At 35.0% G+C, this 22,544-nt stretch overlaps 3 protein-coding genes across 3 annotated transcripts; 2 read left to right on the forward strand and 1 right to left on the reverse strand.

Moving 5' to 3' along the window:
• The first annotated feature begins 8,488 nt into the window (after positions 1-8,488).
• Positions 8,489-12,228, forward strand: LOC104231768 (protein trichome birefringence-like 43). Its single transcript, XM_009784821.2, has 5 exons — positions 8,489-8,908; positions 9,685-9,859; positions 10,467-10,645; positions 11,649-11,807; positions 11,919-12,228. The coding sequence occupies exons 1-5, from the start codon at positions 8,610-8,612 to the stop codon at positions 12,211-12,213; spliced, it is 1,107 nt and encodes a 368-aa protein (XP_009783123.1). The 5' UTR covers positions 8,489-8,609; the 3' UTR covers positions 12,214-12,228.
• A 2,252-nt stretch (positions 12,229-14,480) lies between these two features.
• Positions 14,481-17,336, forward strand: LOC104231769 (uncharacterized). The gene is made up of 5 exons (XM_070151471.1): positions 14,481-14,826; positions 14,999-15,203; positions 15,353-15,903; positions 16,079-16,689; positions 16,893-17,336. Exons 1-5 carry the CDS (start codon positions 14,481-14,483, stop codon positions 17,334-17,336), a joined length of 2,157 nt encoding a protein of 718 aa, XP_070007572.1.
• Positions 17,337-18,022: 686 nt separating this feature from the next.
• Positions 18,023-20,277, reverse strand: LOC138873041 (uncharacterized). The gene is made up of 5 exons (XM_070151472.1): positions 20,266-20,277; positions 19,796-20,192; positions 19,562-19,688; positions 18,355-18,893; positions 18,023-18,269 (listed from the first exon to the last, which is right to left on the reverse strand). Exons 2-5 carry the CDS (start codon positions 20,038-20,040, stop codon positions 18,023-18,025), a joined length of 1,158 nt encoding a protein of 385 aa, XP_070007573.1. The 5' UTR covers positions 20,041-20,192; positions 20,266-20,277.
• Positions 20,278-22,544: the final 2,267 nt, after the last annotated feature.

Below are 22,544 nucleotides of genomic sequence, written 5' to 3' on the forward strand. Positions count from 1 at the left end.
GAATTTGAAAATGTACTTATCAAATCCACCTTTGTTGGCAAAACCAAAGGCTGGGGAAAGACTACTCATTTGCCTTGCTGTTTCGGAAGTTGTGGTAAGCGCTGTTTTGGTCCGAGAAGAACAAGGTAAACAATCCCATATCTACTATGTTAGTAAATCTTTGTTAGATGCGGAGACGCGGTATCCTCAGTTAGAAAAACTTGCACTTGCATTAATCATGGCATCTAGAAAGTTAAGACCTTACTTTCAGTATCATCCTATCGCCGTATTAACTGCTTACCCTTTACGTAATATATTACATAAGCATGAGCTATCAGGTAGGTTAGCTAAGTGGGCAATACAGTTGAGTGAATACGAAATCACATACCAACCTAGAACTGCTATAAAATCACAAGTGTTAGCTGATTTCGTGGCCGATTTTAGCCAAGAGATGCAATTAGAAGCAAAAAAAAGAATTACAGGTATTCAATGGGGCTAACCCGGGAACTTGGACTTTATGCATTGATGGCTCATCTAATGTAAAAGGTGCAGGTTTAGGGATTGTCTTGGTACCACCTACGGGTGAGACCATTCGACAAGCTATTAAATGTCACTCTATAACTAACAATGAAGCGGAGTATGAGGCTATGATTGCAGGTCTAGAATTGGCACAAGTGCTTGGCATAAATCAGATTATAATTAAGAGTGATTCGCAACTCGTGGTTAATCAAATGTTGGGGACTTATGCAGTTAGGGAAGCAAGGATGCAACAATACTTAGAAATGGTACGGGAATTGATAAAGCAATTTCAAACCTGGAAAGTTATACAAATACTAAGGGATGATAATGTTGAAGCAGACGCCCTAGCTAATCTCGCATCTACAGCTGATGTGGCAAGCGATGCAAACGCCTAAGTTATACATTTGTTTCATTCAGTTCTCGATCCTGATAAGAATGAGGTAAATTTTAATAATTTAAATTGGGATTGGAGAAACGAGATTGTCGCTTTTTTGTAGTATGGTACCGTCCCTGATGATAAGAAGAAAGCTCATGCGCTTCGAAAGAAGGTTGCTCGGTACTGCTTAAAGCAAGACAATTTGTATCGTAAAATGTTCGGTGGTCCCCTAACAAGATGCCTCGGACCTTCACAAACGGAGTATGTAATGAAAGAAATACACGAGGGACATTGCGAAAATCACGCAGGAGGAAGGTCATTGGTAAGAACCTTAATTAGGGCAGGTTATTACTGGCCTAAAATGAAAAAAGAAGCAGAAAGTTTCGTGGCCAAATGTGATAAAGGTCAAAGGTACGGTAACAATATGCATAGACCTGTGGAATTATTACATCCGGTCATTGCCCCATGGCCATTTATGAAATGGAGAATGGATATCGTGGGTCCATTACCACAAGCAAAAGGACACGTAAAATTTCTGCTCGTACTCACTGATTATTTTACTAAATGGGAGGAGGCAGGAGCATTTAAATAGGTGCGAGAAAAGGAAGTCAAAGATTTTCTTTGGCGGAATATCATATGCCGATTCGGTGTACCAAAGGAGATTGTGTGTGATAATGGTCCTCAATTTATTGGAGCACAAATCACAGAATTCTTTCAAAGTTGGAAAATTAAAAGGATTACGTCAACAACTTATTATCTGGAGGGTAATGGGCAAGCAGAATCAACGAACAAGGTTATTATCAATAATTTAAAGAAACGATTAGAGGAATCAAAAGGTAACTGGTCCGAAGTGTTACCTGGAGTTTTATGGGCATATCGCACAACTGCAAAAATAAGTACAGGAGAAACACCGTTTTCATTGGTTTATAGAGCTGAGGCTTTAATTCCAGTTGAGATAAAGGAACCAAGTATGCGGTTCACACAGGCGACACAAGAATCTAATGATGAGGAGATGCGGGTCAATCTAGATTTACTCGAGGGGAGGAGAGAATTTGCATTGATAAGAATGGCAGCACAAAAGCAAGTCATAGAACGATATTACAACCGAAAAGCACGCCTCAGATTCTTCAAAGTGGGGGACTTCGTGCTTAAAAAGGTTTTCAATCCACAAAGGCAGCTAACACGGGTAAATTAAGTCCAACATGGGAAGGACCCTATAGAGTGCGTGATATTGCAGGCAAGGGAGCATATGAGCAGGAGACAATGGATGTCAAGATACTACCTTCGCATTGGAATGCTGTTCATTTGAAGAGAAACTATTTCTAAGAAATACCCACAGTCAGGTATCACTATTTCAAATTTAATTTTTGAATTGTTAAAATTTTACTAACAATTTTAGATGATAGGCAAAAAGCTAACACGTACTAAATGATGAGTCACGACCTTTAAGGCACACGGAATAACCTAAAATTCCTGGCCTAGGGTTACAATTGTTCTGATAGAAATTCATACGGGTTAAGTAGTCTTCATCTAAAATCGCATCTCCGAGTCCCGTATGTTTTTCCTTTTCAGGAAAAGGACCAAATGAGAGAATCTATCAAGTGCTCGAGGCTTCATACTTCAACACTCAAACACTTGGGGGACTACATAATATACACAGATATGTGTATAAATAAGGCAAAGAAGATTAAGAAAAATCAAGCCTAAAAGAGTCAAGTGCAGAGTAAAAGTCACAAGGTCACGAGATGAAGCCACGAGCTAAGGCCAAAGAAAAACCTCACTATAGTTAGGGTAAAGGCTATGTACTAAAACGAGTTATAAGAAAAAACCCCGTGTCTATTATTCTTCTTTTTAAAAACTCTGTTACAAGAAAAACAGTTACGAGGAAGTTATAGATGTAATTCAAATACATGTAAAGTATTGTTCAAAACTTGTCAAAGTTATTTCAAAGAAACATGTGTGTTCCTATTTCTTTTATCATATGATAACACCATTATGAAGTTGAGACGTCTTCTTCATTAAATGTCGAAATATAAAAGGGCCCTCTTTTATAAAACTCATGTTTAATTAGTCAGTCATGAGATTAACAGAAGCATTTTCGAAGAACAAAAATGCGAATTATTCTATAAGTCCTTAAAAATGAAGGCAAGAATAAAACAGACAAAAGTTTAAGATAATAACATGAAAAACTTCTTAATATCTAAAAACTGAAGACTAAGTACGAACTTAGTCATAAAGCTATCAAATTGTTTATACAAATTACCCCATAAAAGACTTGGGGACTTGCATTTCCAAATCCAACCCTCAAATAAAGCTAAGGGTTTGATTACAATTTTCCAAAATAAAAACAAAAAACAAAATCATTCAAATGATTAAAATTGGTCATTGAGAAGTTTGCGGAACTAAAGCAGGAGCATCAATAGCAGTGGGCTCAATTTGGGTAGGTGCATCAACAGATGCGGTTTCAACTTGGCTTGCAGCAACAGGCTCGATTGGGCTTGACAGAGTTGGGATACCCCTATCAGCTTTAACATTTACGGGAGCTTCAACCATGGGAGAAGGGAAGTCCTGAGTTTGCTGAGCTTTTTCAATGGTTTCATTGATCTTAGCTAACTCCGACTCCAGGTTGAAGTTTTCTTGGCCAGCTTCAATTAGGGTATCTCGACGAGAATTCAAAAATGCCCAACTTACCTCAACAGCAGATTTTTCTTCAAGGGTTTCATAATCCTTTTCCCAATCAGCAATCTCATTCTTTAGCTCTTCGTTTTCAGCCAAGGCGGAGTTATAAGAAGCTTGAAGAGAGGCATGAGAGCTCTCTAAAGCACGAACCTTGTCAGCCGAGACTCGAAGGTCTTCTTGTGCTTGAGTTAAGCTTTGCACGAGCTCCCCAGCGTAAGCTTCTTTTTGACTCAAAAGAGCCTTCAACTCTCTGTTCTCTTCATTGGCTTTAGATAGCTGCTCTGAGAAGGAAGATTCGAGACGTTCTTTGTCTTTTTATTCTTGGCTTGAGGAAGCCTTTGCAACCGCTAACTCTGAAGTTAAAGCCCGCACCTGCTGTTCTAGGGTATTCTTGCCTTATTGTAAATCTTCCATATCAATTTGTGCACTCTCAAATTGTTCCTTCCAATTGATCGCCTACAATTGAGAATCACGTGCTACCTTCTATAAGAGAGGGATTCTACTCATCATTTCTGTGCCGATAAGATTGGCCTAAAAAAAGGAAAGGAAATAAGAATATAAGAATCCCAAAGATAAATTTTTTTTAAGGTAAAGAAGAGAGGTACCTTCAAAGTGGCATGCACGATATCATTCATTAGAGTCAGGGAACTATGGCTCTCCAGCTTTGCTTTTTCAATTGGACCGATTAAAGGTTTCATCCATACTTCTGCCTGACCTGACTTCCTCAAAAGGCTGCTATCAGCAGGAACTTCAATGGTTACCCTCCTCATAGCAGCATTTCTACTTGAAGAGCCCGCTTCCGTATGGTGAACGATAGGAGGGGGAGTTGTTTACAAGGAGGAGCGGTAGAGGAAGTAAAAACAGTAGAAGAAGGAACAGAAACAGCTGGGGCTGGTAAGGAAGGAATCGCAGGCACATGAGTTGAGAAGGAAGATAAGGGTATTTCATCTAAAATAGGCCCTAGACTTCCACTGCCAAAACCACTGAAGAAACGTTGATCAATAGATTCATGGGTATCATGGGAAGTGACGTCATCGTCAGGAATTGTTATTAGGGTTTCAACAGGTTCGGTAAGAGGAACAAAAAGACGAAGGGAAACTTCAGCTTCGTCATCAGAAACGATGCGTCTCCTAGCTCGTGGTCTCGTCACCAGGGAACCCCCATCTTCCTCTTCTTCAGAATCTCCTTCTTCAACAGTTTTCCTTTTTGCAGAAGAAGAACCCAAGACTATTTCTCGGGATCTTTCTAAAGAGATACGGGTTCCCGAAGGAGTACGGGTTCCCGAAGAGACACGAGAGGCCGCAACTGCTTCAGCAGTAACTCCTCGAATAGCAAATCTTGATAAAAAGAAGGGTGGAAGTTAGAACCATAAAGAATATATATATATATATGCGTGAAAGATGAAATAAAAACTCTTACCATGAGTCTTTACTTTCCAACCGTAATGGTTAGAAAGTGTTTTCCAAGACCTACCATATATTGGTGCGGCCTTCAGCAATTTATCTACCCAACCACAAAAATTGGGAATATTTTCCACCACTCCCATGGTTGCTAAAAAAAAGGGGGAGGAGCAAAAATTAGAGAAGTTGATAAACTAGAAGGAAAAAGGTACGAGATAGATAAAAGACTTACGTGCAAAATTCCACTTCTCAGGGAAGGGAACGTTATTCTTACCCACTAAACCAACAGTGGGGGCAGCAACAAATCGGGCGTACCATCCACGGTCTTTGTCATCTTCAGGGCTCACTAAAATCCTCTTACTCCTGGCCACTAGGATAAAAACGCTATTACGGAAAAGTCTAGGGGAGTAAAGATGAATCAGGTGAGGGAAAGTAAAGGAAACGTCAGCCAAATTGGTTAAATGCCTCAAACAAGCAACAACCCTCCATATGATTGGGCCAATTTGACCCAAACAGACATTAAAAAAGCGGCAAAATTCAAGAATAATTGGGTCAATAGGTGGTTTGAACCCTAAAGTGAAAGGGTATGTATAAATAAAATAGAACCCAGTTAAGTAAGAAGTAATTCCCTGATTTGGATTAGGGATAATAATGGGAAAATAATTACTCCAATGGCAGTCTTTGCGAACTACAAGAGTCAAAACTACTGTAATTTGAGTGGGGTAAGTGTCAGCACGGTTTAAGGCGAAAACCTGGTTTCTAAGAGATTCCCTATCATGGTAAAAAGATAATTCTGTAGGGACTATCTACTCTACTAAAGGTTCACGTAATGATTCAGAAGATTCTTTATCCCTAGAAGAAGATTTGTGAGAAAGGGAACCTCTAGTTCTAGAAGAAGGACCAGAACTAGGAGAAGGTATAGACGAACCACCACTGCAAGTAGACCCTAAGCTACGAAGTCTACCTTCCCTTATATGTCTAATGGGGGCATTAGGGAAGGTATCAATAATGGGAACTCTCCTATGGTTAGGATTTGGTGAAGACATGGCGAAGGAGAAGAATGTGTGGGATTAAGTGTTTAATAAGCTTTATGTGGTAAAAGACAGAGAGAGAAGTTATATTTATATTAATACGCCACTGCCAAAGGTAAAAGTGCAGTGATGGACGGACCATAATAATGATAACTGGCACTTCGTGAATAGTGGAGCCGTAAAAATCCTTGAAAAAGGGCTGTAAAACTGCAGAACTAATGAAAAAAAGACACGTGTACGGAGCATTAAATGAAAGCGACAATTGAAGCGTCAATTTTGTCATAGCATTAATGGTGATAAAAATTCTCTTTTAATGAAATCCACTTCCCAAATATTCAAACTGATGAATAAATGGAAAGTGGGGGACTATCTGTATTGAGAAAAATTGTATTTAAATATAAAGGTGATGTGTCGAATACGTGTCGAAACACGTAGACTGGTCAAATGATCAAAGAATTACAACTAGCCAAGAGGCACGAGCTGCAACAGATACGAGCAAATGACAGAGGAAGAGGCATGAGCACGAATACAAATAACCCAGCACCCGTACCTATCTAAGTCATTTATGTCTGAGAATCAAAAGGAATGAATGTGACAATAGAAAAGAGTGCAGATACGGCATTTAATAGGCATTAAATGTGGAATACGTTAGAGAATTTGTATTAAATATAATGATTATATAACGTAGCATTAAATGTCTTTAATTACTCATAATAACCTCATTATGATTTGGACAAAACGTATATCTCCAAGATATCTATAAAAGGGAGACATTTGATCAATTGTAAGGACACTAAATACTATTGATACGAACTTTGGTTTACTTGTTTTTCTCTTGATTACTCTCTTGTTACCTAAATTACTTCCTTTTATACACTCTTTTTATTATCAATAACCCGTATTCTTCTAAATTCTAGCTTTGACTAAAATTTCATTTTTTGGTTAAACAGGTGGGTTATGAGTTTTGCCTCGGTGTTGCTAAATGTAATACAACCAAACTTTTCTATAACAGTCCCTTTTGTTACAGATATTTTTAGATATTATAGAGAATTGCAGTTATAGAGAACATATATTATAACAGAGCATTAAAGTTGGTTTCGAAAAAGATTGACTTTTATAGTAAGTGTTGTTATACAATAATACTCTTATAGAAGGGTTTGACTATATGTGTATATTTGTTTTTCATGGCGAAGTCTGATGGTGTTAACTTTTGTAGTGCAAAAGGCATTATTTGAGTGGGCCACAATAATCTAAATATATTAGATAACGTGTAAATCATAAAATGAGAATTTATTTATTTTTATGTAGCAGAAGCAGAATCGGATGAATTGCGATTGAAGTCACTGGTCGGTGATAATGTTAGAGCAACTGATATCACAATCTAAACCCTAGTATAATTTAGGAGAATAGAGCGTACAATATATAATATAGGAAATATTAGGGTTAGCTTTAATAACCCTAATGAGCCTTAGAGCACCTCTTATAGGTGGAAATATGCGGGGAAAAATAGAAAGTAGCCTACAATTGGTAATTGGAAAATAGCCACAGTTTCAAAGTAATCGAAATTTAGTCACTCTTTTAGGTAAAGATAAATCTGAACAAAAAAACCCTTAAAAATCTGAAAAAATTGCAGCATAATATGTTGGAGTTCGAATTTTTTACATATGAGATTCTAGCATAATGTGCTGGAAGGTTATACGTAGGAGCTCCATAATCCAACATATTATGCGGGAATTTTCCGTGTACTGGAGTTCCAACATTATAATATGTTGTAAGTTTATACGCATGAGCTCCTTAATTCGGCATATTATGCGGGACCTTTTCGTGTTTCAGTAAAATAATGGCTATGTTTTAATGACTTTGCAAATACTGACTATTATTTGATTACGAACCCGAAAACTAGCTAGCCCGCGCCATTTTCACGAAATATGAAGGTTGGCCCATATTTTCCTACATATGCAAAAAATTTCACGAGTTTAAGAGTTGTCTATGTATTTGATCATTCTTATTTGAATTAGATCACCAAAAATATCTCCTGCCTTGAATCTTAATGTCGAGTAAATTTTGTCTTGATAAATAATTATATTTTCTTTGTCGAATAGGAAGTGTATTTCTAGTATGTACTATAGTATTTAGTTATATCCATTCAGTCAATAGATTTAACTTAATATATTATCTATTTTTTATTTTCTCTATATTCCTTTTACCATAACTAGTCATGATTTTGAGAAATTAAACATGCTGCGTATCTATACATGTAATTAGATTTTTTCCACCATATACATGTAATTAGTCAGTATGAATTGTTGAACATAGTCTCCGGAATTAGGATTATGAACGTCGTTTTACAGTTAGGGAAAAAGCAAATTAAACCGCCAATTTTACTCCCAATATTCCGCATTTAATGAACGTGATGCATACTGCCTACACGCATAAACCACACTCTCCTTAATTCCTCATTAAATCTCCCTTATCTTTCTTATTTTCGCTGTCTGGCTCGCTCATTAATTAATTATTATCTCCTTTTGTTCATAAATCTCACACATTAAATCCTCCACCATTACCTGCAGTAACTTGACCTTATGCTTCTTTTTTCTTCTCTATCATCTGCCCTTCACTTCTAACATGAAAGGTTGTGTGATTTTCCCTTGGTTTGTGAAAGCATTAGTGATAATCAACATTATTTGCTTAATTAGCAATAACGTTGATATAGCAGAAGCCAAGCAAAAGAAGCCGCCACCTAAAAATTTGGCTGCACAATGCGATATTTATGATGGAAGATGGGTTTTAGATTATAAGTACCCACTCTATAGTGCAAAAGATTGTCCATTCCTTTTGCAGCAGTTTGATTGTGTAAGGAATGGCAGACCAGATAAAGAATATCTCAAGTATAGATGGCAACCGCGGAACTGTGACTTGACCAGGTAATAAGCCTATCTTTTGATTTCTCTTTGTTTAGAAAAATCCAAACATCATAGAAATAGATAAAATGTATTTTTTTTTTGTATATAGTAGACAATTAAGGAGGGAGGGAGTACATTTTTTTGCCTTCTTAGATCATCTACTTATTCAGCTCTATTTCTGTACGTCTCTTTTGAAACGTCGGACAACACAAATGTTTATCATCTCCTAAATGTTTGAGCATCCTATTAGTACAATTTAAAAATGAATCAATAGAGATAAGCTGTTGTAATTCATTTTTCCCGGCCAAGGAAAGAGTAATTAATTATTGCATTAGTATTATTTTCTAGACAAAGAGAAGAAATTTTGGGGCGGCGGGAAGAAAACTTTGTGGTTTTAGAACTTCAAATTTTTAGCTTAAAAAAGAAAATTCGGAGAACTTAGGACCATGGCAAAGTTTGTCTCGTCTATTATGTCGTGCTTTGTAAATATTCGTTAATCTAGGGTGGACAGGTTTTGCTCGATAATAGGAGTATTAGTTTTCGTGCATTGTGTCTTTTGCCATTTAGGTATTTTTGTATGAAATGTGTGATTGAAATTCGAGAAGCAAATGACTAAACAAAAGGTTGCTTTCTTAGTAATATAGTTTCTTGTCATTTGTAAACTTGATGAATATTAATCTGACAAGTACATGCTGTACTCCCGCGTTGAGTATTAAATGAATGGAAGATTATTTAATCTTGTGATCTCGTGAAGTATCATTTATTATAGTTATCTTGGGTTTTTGGATACTACGTAGGTGGGATGGAAAGGATTTCGTGAGAAGAATTAAAAATAAGAAGGTGCTGTTCGTGGGAGATTCATTGAGCTTGAATCAATGGCAATCCTTGGCTTGCATGCTTCATTCGGCCTTCCCTCGTGCATATTACAATGTCACCAGAAATGGAGCTCTCATGTCAACTTTTTCTATACCCGTAAGTAATCAAGGCGAATTAAGAATTTAGAGTCTAACTGTTCGAAATAGATGTGATCTATTATATATACATATTTTTAACTCTTTTAGTATATATAAGTGAACCGAGCCAAAAGTAGTGGTTTTACTTAACCGACTTATCCGCTCTAGTCAGAGACGGACTTACATGATTGAGAGAGGAGTTATCGGCACCTGGAAACTTCGGTAAAAATTTCATATGTACTTGTTAATAAAAGGCAGTTCGGTACACTAAGCTCCTATTAGTGTGGGATTTGGTAAAGGGCTGGACCACAAGGGTCTATTGTATGCAGTCTTACCCTACATTTTTTCAAGAGGCTGTTTCTAGCCTTACCATATATACTTGCAAATGTCTTCCAGAAATAGTCAAGGCCATCGTACCAATCTTTATGAGCAATGATAAATTTATGTTGAATGTAACGATGCCCCCATGACCGTCAAATCCTTGGTCCGCCTTTGGCTCTAGTTTGGCCTTTGGATTCATCCATCCTCTCTTTTTTTCTCCCTAACATTTGGCTTTCAATATTGTTAGTGTCAAATATATTATAATTGATAAAAATCTCTCCATTTTAATGGTTGATTGAATTTAGTCGAAGCAAGTGACAGTGAGTTACGTGAGAAATGCGCTGCTGGTTGACATAGTGAAGATGAAATCAAAAAGAGTGCTAAAGCTGGACTCGGTTGCAGGGTCTTCAAAGTTCTGGGTGTGTTATGACATCTTGATCTTTGATACTTGGCATTGGTGGCTTCACACTGGAAGAAAACAACCGTGAGTTATACTTAATACTCATCCGTCAATTATAAGATGACATTATTATTATTATTATTATTATTATTATTATTATTATTATTATTATTATTATTATTATTATTATTATTATTATTATTATTTCATAAGCCGTATAACTTTTTGTTATTTCTTATGTTCCATTTGACAACACCATTATTATTAGCTAGGGAATCAAACAGCTTTTTACTTTGGCTAATTGATCTCTTGATACTTATAGTAATTAAATGTAGTTTCTAAATGCATAAGTTTTCTCTTTAGAAAATAACAAAATTGATGTCTGAACTGTACGGGTTAGAGCCGCGGAATCAATCACTGATACTTGCATCAAAGTAGACTATCTACATCACATCCCTTAAGATGCAACCCGAACCTTGAGTAAATGCGGGATAATTCATGCACCAAGCTGCCCCTCCCTTTTTTTTTTGGTCTGAATTGCATCCGAAATTTACATGATTGACAGATGTACTTTGAAGAACCCCTTCATTGTCATCGGAATGGAGAGAATACGATTTTAAACATTCATTAAATATTTTTAATAATTTTTTTAAAAAAAAATTTATAGTAGTATTTTATATGTATGTAATATTAAAATATGCAATTTTATGTAAATAGAAGTAATCGATTTCTATGTTGCTCGGACTCTCCGAAAATGTGGCCGGATACGTGTTAGATCCTCCAAAAGTAATGCATCATTAAAGGATCCGATACGGGTGCAGCTACATTTTGGAGAGTCCCCGCAAATTTGCGAGTTGCGAGTTCACAGCAAAATTTATATGATTAACTTTGTATATGAACCTATAATCCTTTTCGGATGAGTACTAACAAGAAATATTTTTAGTGGACTATATTAGATACTAGCTTCTCTACCTTCTCAGGTAGGTCCATGTACATACTACTTTTCTTATATCCTATTTGTGAAATTGTATTGAGTATGTTATTGTTTCAATATTAGATACTAAAATTGGTACTAATTATTTTGCAGATGGGATGTGATTCAAGATGGGAAATACATGCGCAAAGATATGGATCGTTTAAAAGCTTATGAAAAAGCATTGGTAACATGGGGTAGATGGGTTTCCAGCAACATTAATTTCAAGAAAGTTCAAGTCTTCTTCCAGGGTATTTCCCCTGATCACAGCAAGTAAGTTTTTTTTTTATTATTTAACAGAATCAAATAAGAATCTCCAACTTCCATTAGAGTAATACATCCTAATGTTTTTCCTTGTCTAATAAATGTTACATTAATTAACAGTGCCACAGAATGGGGGAGGAAGACCAAACAAATGCAATGTTGGGGAGAAAAGAAACCCATGAAAAAACTAATATATGGAAGTAAAGTTCAAGCAAACATGCTATTGGACCAAGTGTTGGGAAAAACAGGAAAGCCAGTTCATTTGTTGAGTATAAGCAAATTGTCACAATATAGAGTGGATGGTCATCCTTCTATTTATGGAAGCCCTAGGTATAAAGGCATGGATTGTACACATTGGTGTCTTCCTGGTGTTCCTGATACTTGGAATCAACTTCTTTATGCTAATCTCATGTAAATTGATAATTGTTATACTGAGGAACTCAGAAAATATTTGAAAGAATTATATCAAAATTATAATACAAATTTATATTGTACGAACTTACTATCTAATAGTGTTGGTAATTGTGGTCGAATTTCAATAATATTTGTTCATTTGATTACTTGAGCGAGCTCGAAGAAATGTGCACTTCCATTCGGTTTAATCGTTTAATAATGATATTTTGCTCTTTTAAATTTTTCCATTTATTTGACAAGTAAATAATTGTCATTCTTTTTTTATTTCAACAATCTTGGGCTTTTGGATTGCTTTGTTTATGACAAAAAAAATGAACTTTAAGCATAACTCAATCTTAAAACAATCTCATGAAGTAATTATTCAGAACCATGTAAGGAGATGGTGATATGTTTTTTCAATCAATTTTGGACGATCTTACCCCCCCCCCCCCCCACAAAAAAATAAAAAAATAAAAACACCAAGAATCTCAAAGTAACTCATGACTATCCGCCAGGACTAGTGGCAATGTAAGTTTTGCCAATCATTAAACTCTTATCTACCGAGATTTTGTATTTTGACTTTATTAAGAAAAGTTTTAGTAAAATAACCTTGCGTCGAAATTTTAAAGTTCGTGGCCAGAATTTTGAAACATGTAGCCAGTATTTAGTTCTAGCAAAATTCTGTCAGTATGCTTCAAAATTTTGGTAGTATACTTTAAAATTCTGGTAGCATGGTTCAAAATTTTAGCAGCATGCGTTAAAATCTGACATTATACTTTAAAATTCCTGCTTTTAAATTCTGACATCGGTGCTTTAAAATTCTGACAACAGGGCTATATTCTAAATTTTTTCTTAATAAAGTTAAAATTTAAATGGTGGCACTAAATGTTCCTACTTGTACAATTCTCCATATAATATTTAGCACACATGTAAAAATTTAACAATGCACCTGATTTGGTCACCTCTATTTAACCTGTACCCACTTTTTAAATAAAAGTTTAACTGATACCTAGTTTGGATAATTTCAGATATATATATATATATATTGCAAGTTGTATTGCTTTCTTCTTTTTTGTATTCATGTTCTATATATCCAGGAGCCTTTTGGCAAAATACCATTGCAAGTTGTACTTAGGGTTCTTCTTCTTCTTCTTCTGCTTAATGTTAGATTTATTGTTATTTGGTAATTTGATGATTAAGGTTTGTTCTTTATGATATTTGAAAGTTATGTTTCAAACTTGAGCTCATTTGGAGTATATTTGGGTGTTGAATCGTATGTTTGTATTGTTAAAAGGGATTGTTACACAAATAGCCTGCCAGATTCAATGTTTACATTTTCTAGCCGATATACATAAATTATATATGAATTAGTTGATTATACATATATTATATATGAATTAGACATATATTATACTTACCAGCTATTTTTCATTTAAGAAATTAGGTAGACGGCTATTTGAGTTAAATCCTCTTGTTAAAATTCGACGAACAAAGTTATGTTTCAGAACTTAAGATTCGAAATCTGAAGTTGCATCGAAGAGATTGAACTACTTAAGATTTAAAATTTCTAAAGTTGCATTGAAATATAGAAGAACTTAAGATTTGATTTTTGAAGTTGCATTGAAGAGCTTGAAACTACTTCGGATTTGAATTTTTGAAGTTGCATTTGAAAGATAAAAGAAATTAAGATTTAATTTCTAAAGTTACATTAAAGAGATTGAACTACTTAAGATTTGAATTTTTTGAAATTGCATTAAAAAGATAAAACTACTTTTGATTCCGAATTGTAAATTTTGTAAATCTTGTAAATTTTTATGCAATGTATAACTTCCACATAGGCCCAAAAATAGGTATATATGCAAAGGGATTTTCACCTATCTATACCATATATCAAACATTATTACCAAAAATGTTCATAATTTGTTATTTACCCATGTAGTCCACACTTTTACTACAAATTATATACCAATCCAAAAATAGGTAGATTTTGCCATTAAAAAGCCCTAAAATGAAGGCACCAAATCTGATGTGATTCTGTCAAGGATTTTATTCCAATTTTGAAATGAAGGAGATCTCTCTTCCTGATGAAGGCACCAGTTGCGTAATTCTCTCCTTCCTCAACAGAAAGAGATCTCACAAAAAACGCAATCAAATTGTACAATTACTGAAGAGAGACTATATCTGTTCTTTGTCTCAAATTGTACAAAATTGCTCTTCGTCGATATCAGTATTCAAATTGTAGAAACTATATTTGTTCTTCGTCTTTTTTCCTATAAACTACACGAAATCATGTCAAAAATCCCAATAATGCTGAAATCGAATGGTAATTGGGATAACTATGGTAGATTTAGAGATTTTGAAGTTGATGCCATTGTGGTAGATGATAATGCAAACTACGGAATTCTCAGTTCTACAATTGCAGAACAATTATCGATTGATACATCGGATAAAATTATAGAAATCAAATACATTGTGAACGAGAATTGTCCTCCAATGGAGATTAGGAATGATATGGGGGTTCGTGCTTACATGGAAACCAAAAAGGAGAATAAAAACTTAGGTTCGTATCCTTTATGTATAAGCGTAAGAGATTTCAATATGGAATTGGCAATCAACAATGAAAGCACCAGTGCAGGTATGTTTGATTCGACATTGCAGAGAGTTATGGTGTTACTATGTTATCTACAATATTACTACAATTACCTACAATTAAACTACAAAGCTCACATAGTACTGAAAAGGATAAAGCAATGTTGCTTTCAAAATTATCTACATAGAAACTACATTTATGAATTTATTGTTTGCAGGTTCGTCTGGATCCCTAAACTTACTTGAATTTCCATCCTCACCAGCTATAGAGGAATATCAAAGTGAAATAATAACTGAATCTACGCAAACATATATTGAAGAAGGACAAGTTTATCAGGACAAGCAAACAGTAGCTGCTGCAATGAAGAATTATTCAGTGATGCACAAGTTCCAGTTCAGAGTAAAAAGATCTAGTCATAGAAGGTATGTAGTTATTTGTGGATAATATATCAGCAAAATCAGTGTATGATTGAAGATAGGTGGGTTTTATAAATTGTAGTTAAATTGTAGTCAGTTTGTAGTTAATTGTAGTTTTTTTATAAATTTGTGTAAATATTGTATTTCTTTTGTAGCTACTGGCTTATATGTGTTGCTGAAATCTGTAAATGGCATTTCAAGGCAACGTCAATTAATGATTCAGCAATGTTCAAGATAAGAAGTTCCAGCCGTCAACACACATGCTGCCTAATGGACGAAATATTCATACAACGCAAACGTACTGCAGCAGTACTTGGTAGCATGGTCGTTCCAAAGTATTGTGATCCTAAGACTGTTTACACACCAAAGGACATACAAACTGACATGTTATCCGAACATGGACTGAACCTAAGCTACATGCAAGCATGGAGAGCAAAGGAAAAAGCTTTACAGTTTTTGAGAGGGAATCCGTGTGACTCCTACAACAAATTACCCAAATATTTTTATATTCTTGAGAAGAATTATCCTGGTTTTGTTGTTAAATTGAAAAAGGCAGCAGATGATTGCTTCTTATACGCATTTGTTGCTCTTTGTACATCAATAAATGGTTGGCAACATTGTAGGCCGGTAGTAGTGGTTGATGGGACATTCTTAAAGTCAGCCTACAGGGGGATTATGCTGACAGCAAGCACCATGGATGCAGCAGGTAAATAATGGAATAATTTTGTACTTATTTTGTAGACAGTCTTTAAAATGCAGTTAAATTGTAGTTATGTTGTAGTTATTTTGTAGTTATATAAAAGAATGTAGTTAACATGTCTATATTTCTCAATATATATTGTAGTTGTTATTTAATCATATTTTATGTCTTAAAAATGTAGGTACTATTTTTCCCTTGGCATATGCTGTGGTTGATTCTGAAAACGACGCGTCTTGGAAGTGGTTCTTTGAGCAATTCAAGGAGGCATATGGTGAAAGACCTTCAATGTGTGTTGTTTCAGATAGGCATGAGAGTATACTGAAGGCAACATCAGTTGTCTATCCGGGATTGGCACACTACTCTTGCATGTGGCATATATGGACAAATATAAGGTCAAAATTCAAGAAGGGACATCTACAATTACATGAATTGTACTTTGCTACAGCACGGTCATACACTATGGATGAATTTAATGAAAGGATGTTGAAGATTGAAGAGGTAGACCTGCGTGTAAAGTCTTACCTATATGATATTGGCTATCATAGATGGTCAAGAGTACATGCAACGGTGAATAGAACTTTTACTATGACGTCAAACATTGCCGAGTCGTTGAATGCTGTAACAAAAGATGCAAGAGAGCTTCCAATATTTGATCTATTTGAGTATATGAGGACTCTTCTTGAACGTTGGACAAAAGAAAAGTTATCGAAGGCAAAGGGTACTTTCACATACCTTGGTCACAAATACAACAAAGAATTGGAAGACAACAGTACATTATCTCAGAAACTAAGGGTAAGATATTTTTTTTGGTGCAGTAGAATCAAAAAAGTACTAGCTGCAGTTTTTCCAGATTGTAGTTAAACTGTAGTCAAATTGTCGGTAATAATAGTTTGTAGATGAGCTGTAATATATTTGTTGCTGATTTGTAGGTAAATTGTTGATAATCCATTTTAATGATTGATGTATTATTATTTCTGTTTGGTCTTCAATTGTAGGTGAGGGCTTCAACAGATCATATACATACTGTGTTAGATGGTGTGAAGCGGTACATTGTGTGTCTAGAAAACAAGAAATGTAGCTGTGGACAATTCCAACTTGATGAACTTCCATGTGCGCATGCTTTGGCAGCATTAAGGCATAGGAATGAAACATACGAAAACTATTGCTCTCCGTATTACACAAGGAAGAGCCTTCTGCTTACCTATGAAATGCCAGTAAATCCTCTTCCTGATGAAGGCAAATGGGAAGTGCCACAACATATTTTGGATGAGGTAGTAAAGCCACCGGCGGGAGATAAAAGGCAGCCAGGGAGACCTCACAAGGAAAGATATAAAACATTTGATGAAATAAAGTCAAAGAAATACAAGGTGTCATGTGGTAATTGTGGAGGTGAAGGGCATAACAAAAGAACTTGCAAGAATGCGCCGAAAAAGAAATGAATATCATGTAGTTAGAATAGTTATTCAAAATAAATGTTAGTGAGCTCAAATTATCGGATTTTCTTGTGTAATTGTTTAAGTTTTTGAAGATGAATAAGAAGTATAAACATCAATTTGTGTATCTGCACTATTTATGTTTTTATGTATTCTGTCAAGCATCTAAAGTTGTCTTTTTTTTATAAAATAGTTAAACTTTAATATTTACTGTATACAAAAAAACTGATATTAATAAAGAATGCATTCAACGTAAATTGTATCCAGATTGTAGTGAATATGTAGTTTAACTGTGTTAGAACTGTAGTCCTGTTATTCATATGTAGAGGAGTTGTAGTTAAAATGTAGTTTGACGTAGTTTAAATGTAGATAAATTGAATTTTTTTGATAAACCTTGTTGATAAAAGATGGCTAAATTATTTATATGATTCCTGTATTTATTTTATCTTTCTGCTGTGTAACAAATGACAGTTATATACAGATATTACTTGGCACTTGAAGGTATTTATAAAAATAACTTGAAGATTAAAGTCAAATTGTAAGACAAAGCTGTTGCTGTAAAAATGTAATCAGAGTACTCGAGTATAATGTAATCAACAAAAAGTGTTGTAGAAAACCAAAACGACATATTTCCTACATTGTTTTCCAATTCAACTACCAAATTTCACAGACCAAACTAGGAACACAATAGTCTATTTCTTCTTTCGTTGCACTCTAGTCCTCTCGTTTTTTGCCGGAGCACCCTTCCTCCTTGCTAGCCTGCCAGTAACCTCACTCTCACTGATTGACCCATCTTCTTGCTTCTTTGTTGCATAGTCCCACAGTAGAGCTCCATAGCGTCTACGGTGTTGGTCAATATCAGAAAGATCTTCCTTTGGGATTGCCAAATCTCCAAGGCTAACATACTCCGCAAATGCAGCCACAAATACACCACAATCGCTGCATAAGATGAGAATTTTTCATTATATAACAAATGATTAAAATAAAAAAATTAAACATATAGAAAGGGAGATTATTTTTTTACACTGAGCCTTCCTTTTGTTGTGGAATCTCAGCAACCATCCATTGTATGTCGAGAGGGTCCGTAACTGGTTTTTCGATGTATGCCTTTGTGCTCTTGAAGTTAATGTCTTTACGTTTACCATAGAAACCAGTGCATGACAAATACAGAGGGATAATGATTGAAAACTTGTCAACCAATGTCTCAACTGTTTTATGACGGTTTGCTCTCACCATGGAATCATAAACATAAAGTTGTCTGTCCTTTATGTCAAAAACTAGCAACAACCAATGGAAGTTCTCTACAAGGTTCACAGGCATGAGCACATAGTCAACAAGATCCCAGGCAACATTAGCAAGAATTCTGTACCCAAGAATATATTCTCCAACATCATCCTCGGGTTTAACAACCGAATACCTTTGTTCCGGTGGAGAACTTATGAACTTGTCATAGATTCTTTCAATCTTTGTCTTGAACAAGCAATCCGTGGTTGTGAACCTAGTATTATTGTTGGGGCCATATTTGCCTCTTTTTCGCAGATAATACATAATAACATCAATGTGCTGCCAAAATAGAATAAACATATACAATAAGGTACGGTGTAACCACACTTGTCTACAAGACAGCTACAGATTAACTACAATTTGAATTTATTAAAAACTCTAATAGATTGCTGCAAATTAGCTACACTATAACTACAGAAATATAACAGTTAGTCCAAGTTCCTCACAAAATGTAATTTAATTGTAGTTTGTATGAACCATAGTGAACAAGTACTATATGTACAATTGACCCATCAGACTACAAAACAACTACACATTAACTATATTTATGCACTGTCTACATTTATTCACTATACAGAGGAACAAATGAAACATACCACCTAACTTAAGCTCCCAAAAATCAGCAAGTTCAACCTACAGTTAATATTAATAGGCACAATCACAAGCTCTACAATATTACTACAAGGTAACTACAGTTGTGGTACACGGAGATTCCAAGTCAGTCAAAAGTACCAAAATTCCAGTTTGTACATACAATCATCATCACATATGATACATAAGGTCCATAAAAAGCAAAATTTCACAGCTGAGACATAAATATAGTAACATATATATGTTGTCTACAATATTACTACAATTACACATCATAGCTGAAAAATAAACTACAATTACACTACACAGCTGAAGACAAAACAGATATTGTGAATGATTATGTTCTTTATACTTACTGTGTTATTGATGACTTGTCCGGGGTGAGCAAGGTCATAAAACCAGTCCTTCTTATCAATCTTTTCACAACCAAAATCCAACCAAGGCTTGATTTGGTTATCCTTCTTGGAAAAGTAATATTTCCTCCTGTAATAACAAAAAAAAGATGATCAAATACAAAAAATTTACAAAATGAATTACAATTTTAAAGTATAAAAATGGTGAACAGACAGTGTAAAATGAAGCATTCATACCTCCTAGATACTTTATCACTACGAATGTATAACCAGTTGGTGAACCTTTCTGTCAATTCAGGATCTACATTTTCACCTATGACACTTGTGAAGGGGTGCTTGAGGTAAAAAAATTTAGGTCCAACAGATGTGCTGCCTCCAGAACTATACAAAGATGTGAAAGGTGATCGTGCATGTTTTCCCGGTTGCCTGGTTCTACCGGGATGAACAGGGGTTGATTCATCTCGTATGGGCTCGCCATACATGACCAACTGTGATAAGTTTTCTGGCAGCTCAAAGTCATCCAATGTCAAACCTTTGTTTTCAATGCCTTCAGGAACAACTTTTTTATCAATGCCTTCAGGAACAACTTCAGTCACAGTCACACCGTGAATTGGCGACTGTGGAACTTCACCTTCTGTAGATAAGTGTAGATCTATGTAGATATGAACAATATTATGGAGTTATAGAGAATATAGAGAATATATTACCTGCTTGTTGTGCCTCAGCCACTTCATCAATTACTGGTTCTTCTTCAATATTTCCTTGTAGATGTTCTGCTGAAACATCAGCTTGAATGAATAATTGGGAATGAGAATTGTAGATATATGTAGGAATATGTAGTTAAGGTGTAAATTATTAAAATTTTGCATAAAAACCTTATTGTAATGAAGGAATGGTTCTGTACCTGCTTTATATGCCTCAGCTATTTCTTGGAAGTCAGGATATATTCAACACGTGGTTGAAAATGTTCTGGAGAAATTGTAGCTGTAACACATAGTAAAAAAATGATTAGTATAATTAAATAATGTTGTCTTGAAATTTGTAGATATGTATGTAGGAATTTTGTAGATACCTGTATTGCTTGTGCTTCCATGCAGTTGATCACCAGCATTGAACTGGAATTGCTGGTTGTTCTCTCCTTGATGTTGGTAATTATTTTTTGTTGAACTACCAGCAAACTACAATTTTGGGGAATATTTGAGACTACTTTATTCATATGTCTTAATTAGTCTTAGTACAAAATTATATGTAAATTCTTACCTTTGACTCGTCCAAATCAAACCTCTTGTTTATCACATTCATAACACCCTTCAAAGATTGATCTATGAACTCTCGAAGGCTTGAGAGTTCCTCAAAAACATCCTTCCTATAGGCATCTAACTTTACATCAACCTAAAAATTAAATATATAATTAGTTGGTAATCTTATTCTAACTGCTACAGTTACACTACAATTCAACAAACTATAATTGTTATAGATTTATACCACAAATTAACTACAATGTATAACATACTATAATTGTTATGTAATGAAGTCAAAATGTAGCAAATTATGTCAATATATTGTAGTTATTCATAATACCTGCACAATCCCCTTTTCCAACTTCATGAGCTTGCTACTGACAGATTCAATGTCCTCTTGACAATCTGTATATTTGGGTTCAAATGATGGAGAAGCAGCAGTTGGAACATGTGATGGTTGAGCACCATGTTCATCTTCATATTGAATCTTGTCTGGCAGATTAAGCACTCCAAGCTCTTCTCCAGATTCAATCATGTTTGTGAACTGAATGATGAAAATAACAGTTAATTCAAGTGACAAAAAAATGTAGATTCAATGTAGTTATTATGAATGTAATTGTAGCATCATACAAAAGTGGAAAAAAATACCTTGATCCACTCAGGCTTGATCATCTTCTCTTCAATTGCAGTTAACCAAATCTGCCCCTTTGTAGCTGACCATCTTAAAATGCGAGGTATAGATTCAGAACATCTCGTAGCAAGCTCGGTGCTGACGGACGAGCAACACTCATATAGCCACACTTGCAAGGCTAATGAGCATCCCCGTATCAGATAAGAATGTACATGGGGATTAAGACGATGTCGGACAGATTCAATAACCTGCTTGAAGGATTTGATACCCCATGGGTATGACTCAAAATTACCAGACTCTATTAGAAAGAACATAAACTTGTCTATGAAAGTCACATGGTCTTTATCAGAAGGACAAACAAAAAATTCCAACATATAAAGAATGCACAACTTCACCGCATCCACATCGTTTGCCCATGCTTTATTAGTCACTACATTTTTCAAATGCCATTTCTCAACCCTTTCTTTGTTCGGAAAATATGTATTCATTAAAGGGCTAACATAGGTGGAAGTGTAACCATAGTCTGAAAACTTATTCACACAATTAAGACCAGTTATCAACCCAAATTCTCTCAAGGAAAAATTCAATTTTTCACCCTTAAATAGTACTGAAAAATATGAGTCAGTAGACTTTGTCAATTCATACTTCATCAGAAGATGAAGTGATTGGTTTTGCATACAGATTGTGGGGAGACCTAATAAGTAACCAAAACAAGTTTTTCTGAAAACCCTTAAAGCATTCGGAGAGAGTAAAGCTTGTATCTGGCTAGGTATGCTAGGATCACACAAACTGTGGAATCTAAGCACACCATAATCAACATTTTGTTGTGCAAAGTAAGGTCCATTCTGTAGAAAATATAAAATTAATGAACATTAGTAGTTTGCATAAAAAGGAAACAGTAATCTACATATAACTACATGACAAATACAAAATATAACTAGAAGAAGAATAGCCTACCCACACCTATAACTACAAAACAATAACAGAAGAACAATGCACGTGTAAACATTATCTACAGGATGTAACAGTTACTTCAAGTATGTCACATAAATGTAGATTAACTGTAGTTAGAATGAAGTTAAATATATGAGCTATACAGACTACAATAAAAAAT

This window comes from Nicotiana sylvestris, chromosome 7 (assembly GCF_000393655.2).
Source record: "Nicotiana sylvestris chromosome 7, ASM39365v2, whole genome shotgun sequence".
NCBI lineage: Eukaryota > Viridiplantae > Streptophyta > Magnoliopsida > Solanales > Solanaceae > Nicotiana > Nicotiana sylvestris.

Excerpts from the sequence above, each read along its gene's own strand:
- LOC104231768 (XM_009784821.2), top strand. The coding sequence starts at position 8,610 with ATGAAAGGTTGTGTGATTTTCCCTTGGTTTGTGAAAGCATTAGTGATA. Across the intron at positions 8,909-9,684 it reads CGGAACTGTGACTTGACCAG|GTGGGATGGAAAGGATTTCG; the intron begins GTAATAAGCCTA and ends GATACTACGTAG. Across the intron at positions 11,808-11,918 it reads ATTTCCCCTGATCACAGCAA|TGCCACAGAATGGGGGAGGA; the intron begins GTAAGTTTTTTT and ends ATTAATTAACAG.
- LOC104231769 (XM_070151471.1), top strand. The coding sequence starts at position 14,481 with ATGTCAAAAATCCCAATAATGCTGAAATCGAATGGTAATTGGGATAAC. Across the intron at positions 14,827-14,998 it reads CAATGAAAGCACCAGTGCAG|GTTCGTCTGGATCCCTAAAC; the intron begins GTATGTTTGATT and ends TATTGTTTGCAG. Across the intron at positions 16,690-16,892 it reads CATTATCTCAGAAACTAAGG|GTGAGGGCTTCAACAGATCA; the intron begins GTAAGATATTTT and ends CTTCAATTGTAG.
- LOC138873041 (XM_070151472.1), bottom strand. The coding sequence starts at position 20,040 with ATGTATGGCGAGCCCATACGAGATGAATCAACCCCTGTTCATCCCGGT. Across the intron at positions 18,894-19,561 it reads GACAAGTCATCAATAACACA|CACATTGATGTTATTATGTA; the intron begins GTAAGTATAAAG and ends CTATTTTGGCAG. Across the intron at positions 18,270-18,354 it reads CAACAAAAGGAAGGCTCAGT|CGATTGTGGTGTATTTGTGG; the intron begins GTAAAAAAATAA and ends CATCTTATGCAG.